Here is a 13,296-nt window from a genome sequence, read left to right on the forward strand (position 1 = left end):
GAAACAGCATTGCTACTTGCCCAGGAGAAAGAGGGAATGTTTTAGCAGTGATGACAGCATCACTTCTGCATGGTGCTCAGTCACATCAAGAACCTGCCTCCCCCCTAAAGGAACCCCTCCTCTTCCTAGAGAAGCAAAAGCATGAAATCAGAGGCAGAGGACTCATTACAGCAATGTAGTGAGGAAGTTTTATTCGGAAACATGGTATAAGTTTGTAACCCAACACTGGGTGCACGACTCTGATGCCGGAGCATACGCGGTTACTACTGAAACACAGGAGTGTTTCGGACAATTGCTGTAATAAAACACAAAATTCTCATACTCCAATACCAGGACACTACAGCAATCTTTAGAATCAAAGTTACATCCAAGGAATTCTCTGCACTTACAATTGACCCCACAGTGTAATCTACCTATATATAAGATTAATATATATAGCATGGGAAATTGAAAATCCTTGCTCCATAGATGTATGAACATGTCAAGTCTTTTATAAATAAACATCCAGTGAAGAGAAAAAATTACATTTCTAGTTCATATTTATACATAAAGTACTAACAGCAATGGGTGGAAAATTGCACACAGGCCACCCCAAGCCATGCAGCAGGCTTGGAGCAGCCCATCCAATTTAATATTGAAGTACACACAGGACAGACAAGTCACTAACATACATTGCGCATTTACAAGAGATCAACTACCAAATTGGGACAACTGTACACATTGGAGAGACCATTTTCATTCTGGAGCTTTTTTTTTAAACGTGGATTTGTTACATCTCTTTACATCATACCGCAGTGTTTACTTTGTGGAGAGGATAAGGGCAACAATGAGGCCATAGAGACCCAAGACTTCAGCGAAGATCAAGATCAGGATCATGCCCACAAATAACCTGGGCTGCTGTGCTGTTCCCCGTACACCTGCATCACCCACAATACCAATGGCAAAGCCAGCAGCCAGACCACTGAGGCCCACACTCAAGCCAGCACCCAGCTGAAGAAAGCTCCTGTAGGACAAATATGAAAAGAGTTTCAGTGGCAAGTAACAGGATACCCAACCCTTCAACTTCAGGCTAGCCTTTTTTTCCTCTCCCTGAGGCAAGTAAGAATTAACACATAAACATTTAAAGGGAACCTTTTTCCTGCAGAAAGAGCTTCTATACTCTTTAAGCAAGCACAGTATTCCTCACAAAGCAGATGCTTCCTGAGACTCCTAGATCTGATACTTAAAAACAGGCAGCTATGCAAGATCTTTAGCTGATACTAAGGCATGGCTCATACACTAAGCTAAGCTACTAGGCCTGCAAGTTCACATGGCCACCCAGCTTGTCTGTAGCCACTTCAGTCAGCTGCAGGTTTAGCATGCTGCCAGAGGGGTATTTACTCCAGCGATGTGGGCTAGCACTTGCAGTAATGCCTGTCCCACTGCTGTGTAGTCTGTTAGTAGCTGCTTTTGTCTCCCACCTTTAATAAACTTATTATGCAGCTATAGCACATCCAAGTGATTATTAGGTCTCTTGTGCTGCAAGAGTTAGACAGGAATGGTCTGGTTTTCCAGGCAGGGGCACCTGAGGAGCAGTGCCTATCAGAATCTGGCCACCTGGTAACTGCAAAGGAGCATTTGTACCTGTGTGTCTTAGATCACGGCTTATTAGGCCAAGCACACTGCTCATCAGCTATAGCTTGTACAGTGACACAGATATCTACTTTAGACCTCAGAAGCATTGTTTTATTCTGAGAGGTCTCCAAGCCAGTCCCAGCTATTCTCAAAAGTCAAACAGATTAAGTTTCAGACTGTAGCTGACGTAGAGGCCTGATGTATAGCTTGAGGATTGATTTACCAGCACATAAAGCAGCAAGCAATATTAATTATTCACTTGCATCTCCCAGGCAACAGAAGAACTATTTAGACAGTCTGATTAGACAGTCTTGGAAAGACCTGTGTATTCCAGGTCTAAAATTTGGCACCATGAAACAAGCTTAGCCTCCTATCCCAGTACTGCCTGTACACTGTTTCTTTCAAGCCATAAACCACTGCATTATCTCTACTAGTGGGATGTCTGATCTGTTAGCTAACAGAGCAAACTAATCAGGCAGCACTACCACTGAGGCTAAGACATCAGGTAGAACAGCTGAAATCCAGTCCATACTGCTAAGCCTAGGTTAGGAGCATTTAGCATTGACAGTCCTTCCTGGAGTCTTGAGCAAAACCCACCCACTCAGCAGCATCAAAATAGTGACAGGTCAAACTTAAACAAAACTGACAGATGCAGTAACTTACTTGAATAGTGTGATAGAAGGTGAGAGGGCATTGGCAATGAGGACTGCCACTACGAGGCCATAGATAGCTATAATACCCGCCATGACAACAGGGATGATTGACTTCATGATGAGCTCAGGCCTCATGACAGACATGGCTGCAATACCCGTGCCACTCTTTGCTGTTCCATATGCAGCTCCCAAGGCTGAAAGAGAAAAAAATGCATTAGACACATCCCCAAATACTGCAGCCTAGTGAAGGAGATTGTATTAGAACAGTTGAGTCAGCACAAGGAAGAATTGTTGAAAACTAACATGGTCACTTGACTACTTGGTTTGTCAGCCAGGGATATTCCCCGAAAGGATGAGGAAGTGACCTATTCAGAGCCCTAGACCAAAGCTGGACCAATAAAAAGGTCCTGTTCAAACAGTACTGATAACAGCATGCCCTCTCCAAGCTAGCTTCACAGCAGGGTATACTCCCTAGCTGACACTCATTCCCTATTTAGGAACCAAAACCCAAGGTCCAAATCTTAACTCATTACTTCAGAGTCTGTGCCCTCACAGAGCTCACACTGCAAGGATCTACTCAGCTGAACTGCAGAGGAACACAGCAAAGCACATCCTTCTACCACAGCAGGATGTAACCCAGCTGAAAGCCAGGTTTTACAATCACTGAACTTTGAGCCACTTGGGCTGAGTTCTCAGATGCACCCAATGTTTAACAAGTCACCTTCATGGCACCTCATCTTCCACAAAACCTATTATCTGCCTATACTTTGGCCTGGAGTTAAACATGCCATTTCAGCTTCATCAGACACATACTGAGATAGCAACAAACTCACATATTCTTGCTGCACTTAGCTCCTTGGAGAAAGGACACCCTCTTCATGTGTCAATAACCCCACCTGTGAAGGATTCAGGTCCCAACACATGTTAATCCAACCACTGGAACCCCAGAGTAGAGTATGGCTTCTAGGTTATAGAGGACCACAACCACCTTACCCCTAAGGTTTGCTGATTGCCTGTCTAAACACTTGAGCATACAGAGACCGACACAGGAATCCAAAGCTTAGTTTTCAAAGCAGGACTTGGTTTTATCACTTCCAACTGAGAGCTGCCAGAAGAGTCCCAAAGCACTACCCCAAAAAGTAACTGCTGCCTTGAAAACTTCATATTAGACTCACAAAAGCTTTCACAAATACCTCATTCTTTGATTCTGAATTACTTGGAAAGACCCCTTTCCTTCCAACCTTGCTCTGGAGTACTCTAGGGTCTCCTTAACTCTGAACACTCACCATCACCTAAGAGATGATATGCAGGTCAGCAGCCATCCAGGACTAAGTCCTTGAAGCAGCAGTGCAAGGTGTGTGGAAGGGTAGTCTCCTTTTTAGACACCATCAGGCTGATATTCAAAGGTAACAGCCCTATTTAGCATGAAAATGCTCATGCCTGCTCTGAAAGGCTACTGTAGAACATTAAAACCACAGTGATTTCAAATCTTTGTACTGTTCAAAGACTTAAATATTTGAGTTTGCTCCACCCACTTAAAAACTAAGGTTTCTACAAGGGACAGAGCACTGCTGGTTCCACAGATATCTGTAGCTGCCTTACACAAGGATCCAAGCATGAGACTGTACACCTTGCCCAGAAGAGTTGCTGGGAGGTAGTCAAAGGGTTCCACATATGTGCTTTCCTGCTTCTCACTCAGCATTTATATAAAGCCTATCTTTGAGCAGTCAGGAACTGAGCAGTAATCCTCCTGGCTCTGCACTAAGAAACTTAAGATTAATAAAGATAGCACCACTGCACTAACACAAGACTCACTATCAGAAGGAAGTTCAGTTGTAGTTACAAAAACTTAGAGAAAGCCTCATTATCAACTACAAATTGGTTCTGTACTAGGAAAAAGCTCTTGAACCTTGACTGCCACTGAGCCAGATGTAAAGGGATGTTCAGTGCAATTCAGAGCTAGAATCCAGCTTAGCAAGAAGGCTGAGCCAAGAGCAGATGACAGGTTTTACCTGCAAATGCAAGCTGAGCCTGGAAACTAGCAGACTTAGCTAGCAATATCAATGATAGTCTTGTTTGAGGGTCTAGCCCCTAGGAAGTCTTGAAAGAAGTCACTAACTTGAATTAGGGACCTTTTCTGTTAGATGAAGCATCTTCTAACAACTGGAAATAAGTGGAATCAAGATTCAGGCTATCTAGACTGGCTATCATATTTAGCAGAAACCGCTTATCTTGTCTAGAATCTTCTATAAACCTCTCCAGAAACACAGAGGCTCATGAGGGAAGTTCATTATTTAAAATTAGATCAGTCACTACTTCCTCCAAGTCTGAAGTTACTCAAGGGTGTTGCAATTAACACAGTGATGGATTACAGAAGCTGATTTTGTAATCCCACTTACAGAAAGCCAGCCTGCTTAAGCTTTTGGGGAGGAGCAAATCAGCACAAGTTTGTCAATTTCCAGTTAAATCCCAATTCTAGGCAACAGGTAAGAGCTTATGCCTTGAACTTGGTCTGGACACATTAACAAATAAAGTCTACATGTACTCTGTGGCAGCTAGTTTTCAACATTGCAGTTTTTAGATGGCACTGAAGATCTGTTGCACTCCCACCAGTGGACAGTCACAGGTGCTACACATACAGCTTCAGAGCTTGGCACATCTGCTCCCAGTGAAGTCTTTATCAGCATCCTGATCAACAGGCCTACACTGGAGTCCCCTGCAACTGCATCTCCAATACCTCACAAGGCAGCTAGTCTTACTGCTCTTCACTAGCCTGAGTTCTCCTTGCACCATTGACAATACCCCAATGTTAACAGTCCAGGTGGCAAAGACAGCCACTTCCCACCACAACACAGCCATCTAATGGCACAGCTATTCAGTTATGGGCTAACACTTAGGTCAATCCTCCCGCACATCTTGACTTGTACCTCTTGCCAGTTGTGAGTCTGAAGCACATATGCTACACTTAAATACCCCTGAGTTGGAAGGACATGTTTTCCAAAGTCTTCTCAGTGAATAGGGTTTAAAGAGATCTAGGTGGAAGACAGTGAAAATGGAACAAGACCTGTACCACTGTTACACACCAAGACTCCATGTACTTGCTTCAGATCATACAGCTCCATCACCTCTAACATACAGACCAATTAAGCTGCAACACAACCTTTAAAGCATACAGAGCTATCAAAACATTTACCTGGCAGCCAGAGAACCAGCACTTTGCCTACCTAGCTTTACCACAGAAGAAAGCCACTGTGGTCTATAACCAGGAACTGTGCCATTTTTAAGTTCAATGGTGTTGTAATACAGAGAAGTTGCTCTACACACATCATTCAAGACCATCTACTCCCAGTAAGCCTGTTTCAAAGATTAACTTCATTTTTAAATACTTCCAAATAGTAACTCCTTGAACTCACAAGCCAGAGTTGATTTAATACTGCTTCCTGGGGGCAAAACACACTCCCACCAGGCTGTGAATATGCTGCCTGGCACCTTGCCACAGCTGTTACTTTCTATTAAGCAAAAGTGGGAAGCAGAGGCAGTGTAGCTGTACAGCTCCAAGAAAGTATGAACTAGAAAGTAACTTGCCATATAGGCAACAGCTTCAGTAAGGACTGAACACTAGCTGTAGTCTTGCCACTGCCAGGACTTTCAGTAGAGCTTTGCCTCTGATTTTCACCTACAGTACTTGAGCAGTCTATGGTTTAGATCAAGTGCTAGTCTAAGTATTAGGACCAAACTTTTGTAGCTATAGTTACAGTGCGCAGTAAGGTCATGCACCAAGAACATTAATCTTTCAGCTAAGTTAGCTGCAAGTCACCTCATGCAACACTCCCTCAGTATAGAAAGAGGCTATTGCCAAAAGCCTGGCATCAGTTTTGCCAAGCTTTGCAGACATATACACCTATGGACAGTGACCATATTACCAGAGGCCTTCAAACCAGGGAACCATTTGCATAGATGCAGTTTCAGCAGTTGCAATACATTCAGACATGCTCAGCCCAAGATTACAGAGGTTCAGAACCAGCCACAGGCACTCCAGCAGCATTTGGTCAATTCAGAGCCAGTGATTCCTCCCATGTCCCACCATGGATAAGCACATTTTCACACTCCAGCATCAGAGATTTCCAGAGCCCTAATAGGCAGAATTTCCCTGCATTAGGAAGTGAGCTAGTAACACAAGTCAACTTTCAATTAAGATACCATGGGTTACTATCATAGCAAGTCTGAAGGAGCATTCTGGATGAGTACTTACATCTGGAGTCTTTTATAATTAATCCATTATCAAATGGGCTGCCCTCTGTAGCCAGTAGGCTTCCCTTGAAGCCGACAACAGGCATCAATTCACCTCAATGCCTGTTCATCCTTGAGCAGGTTGTTCTTAAATGGTTGGAGAACTGTTAGAGATGGTATCCAGGTCAACTACAGTCCTTGCTTTGCCATGCCAGAAACCTGGCCATTTTCAAAGAAACAGGCTTCTTCCCACTGGTATTCTAAGGTCCCTCCCACACCTACACATTTAACACACAGCTCTACCTCAGATTACAGTAATGGATACTCCATGGCTGCCTTGGAAAAACCCTGTTGCTATGTCCAGTTACAGTTCCGCTAATGTGGCTGTCTCTTCAGCAGAGATGCATCTGAAGCCTATGCAAATTCAGATCATGCTGACTGAAGACTGGCTATAGACAGTTCCCCAGTCATAACTGGAGGGGTAAACACATAAATTACCCTCTGGGAAGTTGTAGGCTTTGGAAATCTTTAGTGAGTCACCTGTTACAGGATTAGGGACAGCATGCTTTTTGTTCTCCCCTGATGTTATGAGAGGGTGTGAGGATTTCAAACAAGCCTAGCACTGCCAGCTGCAAGGCTAGCAGGCCATTTACTCCTCTTCAGTAAATCTGAGAATTTAAAAGTCTACCAGCTCCTCAAGAAGCTGCAGCATTAGCAGCAGTCCAAAGGAAAAATGAGCTACCAGTCAAACAGCTGGGCCTGCTGCAATTGGTACTCTGGATTGTCTGACATAGCACACAAAGCCAATTTTTTTGTAAAAGCATGGTAAGGCTGACACTTTACACCACAGACTACAGGCTTGCTCTTCTGCAAGCAGCAAAGTCCAGTCACTTGTTATTTATCTTTCTTTATCATCATACAAACTACCCTGCAACCTTAAAGATGACCCATTTCAGACTGGGCAGGCCACTGTAATCCAGGTACTGACTAGCAGAGTAGCTTGTTGTACCAGTTAGCAGGAGCCGTTTTCATCTAGTTGGTCGAACAGCGGCTTACATCACTCACCAGCATGCATCCACTGCTAAGCTGCCTCATTTCTGAAGCATGGGAAAGTCAAGGTCATCTGACTGCATCCAGCAGTGGCCAGACCAGCCTGACTTGAAGCCTCACACTCACAAGATTCACACTCTGAAGGAAGGAAGCAAGTTCAGCAAGTTATGCCTTGCTGTTTGGTGAGGACAGCAAGCGGGTGGAAGCATGCACTTCTGTGAAACCATTGGTTCAAGCATCACCAAGCAACCTCATCAGGCTGGAGAGTTTTTCAGCTTGCAACTGCTGCTCGAAATCAGCCAGGCTGCCTGGACAGATGGAAGAGGCTAGTTTTAGGAAGGGAAAAAGGAAGTTGACTAAGAGGTCCTGACACAGGGGACATTCATCTGCACTGCTGCTCTGAATGTTCCCATCAAAGGGAAAGTACACACAGACTTTGTAGTCTACAGTGACTTTAGAGTAAGACAGACGTTCCAGTTCCAGGTACACCTGGAAGCCATAGTACAAGCAGCAGCCTATCTGCTTGAGCCAAGTTTTGTAGAGCCAATAGTTTATCCAGATGCTCAATTGGGTTTTCAGATGATCCTAAGACTAGAATTTAGTGAGTGGAAATGATACCCTTGTTTAGATGTCTTCCCTTAATTTAACTGAGCTGTAGAAATACTGCCTATCCGGCTTGCTTCTGTTACAACACTTATGTCTTAATAGGCCACTAATCTACCTGCTGTTAAGGATGCATGCTTAAGCTAGTCTCTCCTGCAGACAGTCTGGTAGCTCAAACATCTGATCCACTCAGTTTTTCTGCTCATACCAAGATGCCCTTGAAGTACTCTTTAATGATTTGGAACAGAAGACTACCTTGAGCTGCACTCTTCTGCCATTTCATTTTTACCTGCAAGCTACAGCTAATGAGTCTGCAAGCTCCTCTTAGGATGGGGTCTACAGCTCCTTACTGAGAAGCAAGCAGCTCTCCTCTCTACCACCTCGCCACCCCTTAAGAGAGTATTCCAGGAAGCACAGGTGTAATTCAACTTCAAAGATGCAAGCTGTTTATATTCACAAAGCCTTCTAGAATCGGACTGCACAGGGCTGTCAGCTGCATCAAGCTAGATGTTCTGAGCCAGCAATTTCACTATGGAGGTCCCTTAATAGCTAACCAACTGCTACAGTATCTGCAGCCCTAGTTTAAAATAAGTAGTACTATTTTGTTTGCTCTGCAGCAATGAGAAGACAGACACAGGACTAACCTTAACACTGCTGACTAGAGTTCTCTTCATTAGCAGTCTTCCAGAAGCTTGATAGTGAAGCAGTATTGAAGGCACTGAATGCCCATCCAGAGCACAGGTCTAAGTAAAACTCCTTACCATATAATGGAGGCCACAGTGGGGTGCGCCTGGGGCATCATGCTTTTCTACATGGAGCATCAGCAAGCACAGAATCAGACAGCTTTGCTCAATACCATGCTTTTCCATTTTGGCATGCCAAAGTCACATGGAAAAGCTGCAATAATTTGATCACTCAACAGCACCTGACACTGAGCCAGCTACATTTTACACATAGGAAATAAAGGAACTTTAGCTATCAGAACAAGTTGTAATCAGCAAACGAATAAGCAGGCTCAAAGATAGCCAAGGTCACAGCAGCCTGCTTTAGTCTTTCTAGCAGCCATCAGTACCAGCTGACCAGAACAAGTTCTGCTATCTATTTACCATCAGCAGTTAATGTTCAAACAAACCATACTGCATAAAGTCACTTGTTTTCACATCAAACTAGCCTGGACAGTATAGAACTTGAACATGTTTACTAGAAACAGGTCTCAGGACTACAAGCTCCACAAGAATCTGATCTTTAGATACACTATGAGTCAGACATGATCACCACACTAATTAACACTGATCTAGGACAATTTTAGATAGTTTTACACTGCTTGTCCAGACAGACTTAGCTCCTTACTTCTAAATCAGAGTGGGTTTTTTAACAACTAATGTCCAATTAACATGAGAACATGCTGTAGTGTCACATCACTATTAGGAAAGCTACATGACACTGCAAGTTTTAGTTTTCCCTATATGGATGTGTCTGCCATATTGCCTTAAAAATCCAAGTTGCTTCACTGAAAGAGTTCACTAATGTTCACAACTATGAAATGATTCTGCATCAGCAGTATCTACAACCTGTTGTGCCAGTGGCTGAAGCCATCAAATGCACTTAAGCCCTAGCAAGAGACTAACTTCATGGCTCAGACCTGCTGGTATTAGGGCCATCTGACACAGATTCTGCAAGAAGGACCAGTCATGTACCAGCAGCAAAATGATAGTTACCAAGCCTTCATCAATATAGCTTAAGCACTCACTTTGAATTACCCAACTCAAACCTTCCCCTTTACTATGCAATCCCACAGTACCATGCCATCAAACAGCTTCTAGGAAATGCTTCACTTCTAGTTTAGACATGCCAAGCAACACTTCGAATTCCTGTTAAAATGCTGACTCAAGTTTGCATCCCTCATTGATGTTTCCACCGAAGCAAGCTTGCATATCACAAACCCAGTGTCTAAAAGGCCATACAACCATGTTCTTTTGCTTCCCAGTTCAATTTTGCAAGAGGAATCCAGTGACTCCTTCCTCAGGAAGAAAGTTCAGTATTTAGGATTTTAAATCACTGCTGCTTTGCAAAAGGCAGTGATCTGCTGACTGTTTTTTCCAACAAGTAACTACATCTTAGTCTATTCCTCCATTATTTACACTAACAAAGAGGCAGGTGGGTCAGTAGTCCAAACATTGGCTCCTACAGCATTCCAGCCATACTGTTTTCAGCAAAGTCCTTACCTGTCAAGTATAAGTACAGTGTTTTAACTCTGAGGTGGCAGACCACTAATTGCCCTCAGCACAGGACATCTGCATCCCACCACTGGGTACTAACTGAGCAAGACTAAACACAGCCAGCCAGGCTTTTTTTTTTTTTGCAAAGATTAAAGCCATGAGCATGGCTGGTGTGAAACCAGCTAACAGTGCCAACATCTGCATGGCTAGACAGCTTCCTCTCAAACACTAGTTTTAATCCACTGCTTACTTAGCTACTTACACAGTTTAATCTACCACACTAATCAATCAAGAGCAGCTTCCACAAATTTGCCTTGCAGACCTAGCTACCATCTCAGAGACTATTTTAATATGAGACTCCAAGCACATGAACAGCTATATGCAACCCCAGTTACAGCCAACTCAAGTATTGAGTGTTTTGATTCCTCAACTGGGAGCCAAATTAGGTGGCAGATGAAGACAAGTCAGTATGCTCACGCAGGTGGAGACACTGGCTCAGTCTTCAGAAGAGAAAAACCAGATTGATTCCTAGTTCTTGCATTCCTAGTCACCATAATGCTTGTATCTGGAAAAAAACTAGCTGAAGCCTTCCCCATGTTACATCCCAAACAGAACAGCAGGTCTGTACCTATCAGGAAACAGTAAATGCTCAGTCAGGAAGAGCGGTCATTTTCTGCAGAAGGTTTACTCAGTCTCCAAGAGACAGACAAGGCATCATATGACGGTCTTTCCAGTGTAAGACAGCATTTATGATTCTCTTGATGAACGTTCTTCAATAGGGAGAATGATACCGCAGAATGACCCAATTCACTCTGCACTGAGCCTCAATGACTTAAGATGCAGATGGATGGCCACTACAGAAGAGCTTCCCTTTTTCAGTGGTTCATGCATCTTCCATTTTAGAGGGATGGACAGGAGCCCATCAGCTCCTTTTAATGTCATTAACATCTTTAAAGCTGATTTCACTCCTAAAATGCTTGCATATTTAGGTTTCAATCCCATTAAAAATTGCTCTTGCATTATCCAAGGAATGTTTTAAAAAGCAACTTTGTCCTATTTACAGCAGGAGAAGTGCTGCACCCAGCCCCAGGAGAGCCAGACCAACCCTCCCTGCCGGGAGGGCCCTGGCTCCCACGGAAGCCCAGGGCAGACTTACCACCCAAGGGAGCCCCGGGGGCAGCCCGGCGCGGCGGCAGGCAGGAGACTTTCCCGCAGCACACACCGAGGCGCACGTTAGTACAGCCGGGACTCGGGCCTGCCGTGACACCGGCTTTCTGGCCGGTAAAACCCACTCCCCCGCACCGGCAGGTCAGCCCAGACGCGTGACTAACCGGGGGTCTGCCCCCCGCACCCGATCCCCGCGGAGAAAGGGCTCCCCACGGCAGGGCTCGGAGGGGGGGGGGGGGGGGGGGGGGGGCACGGCCGCCCCCGCGGGACCGGGCCGGGCGGCGGCGCCGCAGTCACGTGGGAGCGGGGGCTCCGCCGGCGGCGGCACGCTCCGCGGTGACGTCACTCGCGCAGACCCCCCCCCCCCCCCGCCGCGCCCCGGTAGCCCGGATGAAGCTGGGGGGAAGGGGGAGGGGGTGGGGGGGTATCCCATGCCCGGGGCCGCCTCCGTCCCCCGCGGCCAGGCCGGGAGGACGCCCCGTCCAGGCGGGCGCCAGGCCCAACACCGGGAATCCCGCCCCGCCAAGGGAGCGGGACAATGGGGACAGGCGTGCCGCCCCCCCCCCCCCAACCCCCGCCATCCCGGCGCTACGGCGGCGAGCCAGACCGTGCTCCCTCCGTCCCCCTCCCGGCAGCTCCAGGCCCCGACACCCCCCCCCGGGAGGCCGGACGGGTGCTCACCGCTGAAGACCATGGCAGCCGAGGCGCCCATCACGGCGAAGAAAGAGGCGTACTCGGGGCTGGCGCTGGAGGACATGGCTGCGCGGGCCGGGCCGGGGCGAGGCGCCGCTGGAACCGGGAGAGCGAGAGGGCGGGGGGGGGGAGGCGGGAGGTTCCGCCGCGGCGCCGGTCCTCCGCAGGCAGCGCTCGGTCACAAAATGGCGGAGACGGGGAGGGAAGGGGGGGGAAGACGGGGCGGAGGCCGGCTGCGGGCAGCGCGACGGAGGGGGCCGGCCGCGGGAGGGAGGGAGAGGGCGAGGGGGATGGCAGCCCGGAACTCCGTCCCGGCGGGAGTGCGCGGCGGCCCGGGCGCTGCGCCCTAAATACTGCCTCCGCAGAACAAAATGGCGGCGGCCCCCCCGTCACGTGATCCACGCCCACCGCCCCCGCCCGCCCGCCCCGCCCTCGGCCGCCACCACGCTCGCGCGACTGGGGGGCGCTCGCTCGCCGCTCCCACCCCCCCGCCCCAGATTCCCCGCTCCTCCGCCGGGTCTCGCCCCCGAGAACGAGCGGAGCCCGCTCCTCCCTCCGCTCCCCGTGTCGCGACCGGGTCGCTGGGCCGCGGCGGCCGCCTCTCTCTGCTCCCCTCCACTCGCCCTCCCCTCCCTTCCGCCCCGGTGGTTCAGTCCTGCCCGGCCGTCGGGTCCCGCTGAGCGTGATTCAGCGCTCATTAGCATAAGGGGCGTGTCTAGAGTGCGGGCCCGCCCAGGCGGCGGCGGGTCCTGCCCGGGCCGGGGGCGCCGGGCCGTGTGCCCCGGCCGTGTCCCCCGCTCGGTGTCCCCGGCGGCGTCTCCTGTGCCATCCTCCTTGTGCCGCATCCCCTCTGCCATCGCCCCGTCCCCGGTGCCACGACCCCCGTGGTGTGTCCCCTCTCCCACGTGCCGTGCCCCCCGCGACACGCCCTCCACGGTGGGTCCCCTTGCGCCTCTGCCGTGTCGCTGGTGCCACATCCCCCGTGGTGCGTTCCCCCTCCCACGTGCCGTGTCCCCGGCGCCACGTCCCCCACGGTGTGTGCCGTGTGCCACCTCTCCTGTGCCCTG

General features: G+C 48.2%; 1 protein-coding gene across 1 annotated transcript; it reads right to left on the reverse strand.

The window, feature by feature from the left end:
- Positions 1-165: 165 nt before the first annotated feature.
- ATP6V0C (ATPase H+ transporting V0 subunit c) lies at positions 166-12,587 on the reverse strand. The gene is made up of 3 exons (XM_075018388.1): positions 12,218-12,587; positions 2,278-2,461; positions 166-1,003 (listed from the first exon to the last, which is right to left on the reverse strand). The coding sequence occupies exons 1-3, from the start codon at positions 12,291-12,293 to the stop codon at positions 799-801; spliced, it is 465 nt and encodes a 154-aa protein (XP_074874489.1). The 5' UTR covers positions 12,294-12,587; the 3' UTR covers positions 166-798.
- Between the last annotated feature and the right edge of the window lie 709 nt (positions 12,588-13,296).

The sequence above is a fragment of the Buteo buteo genome, chromosome 29 (assembly GCF_964188355.1).
Source record: "Buteo buteo chromosome 29, bButBut1.hap1.1, whole genome shotgun sequence".
NCBI classification, from domain to species: domain Eukaryota; kingdom Metazoa; phylum Chordata; class Aves; order Accipitriformes; family Accipitridae; genus Buteo; species Buteo buteo.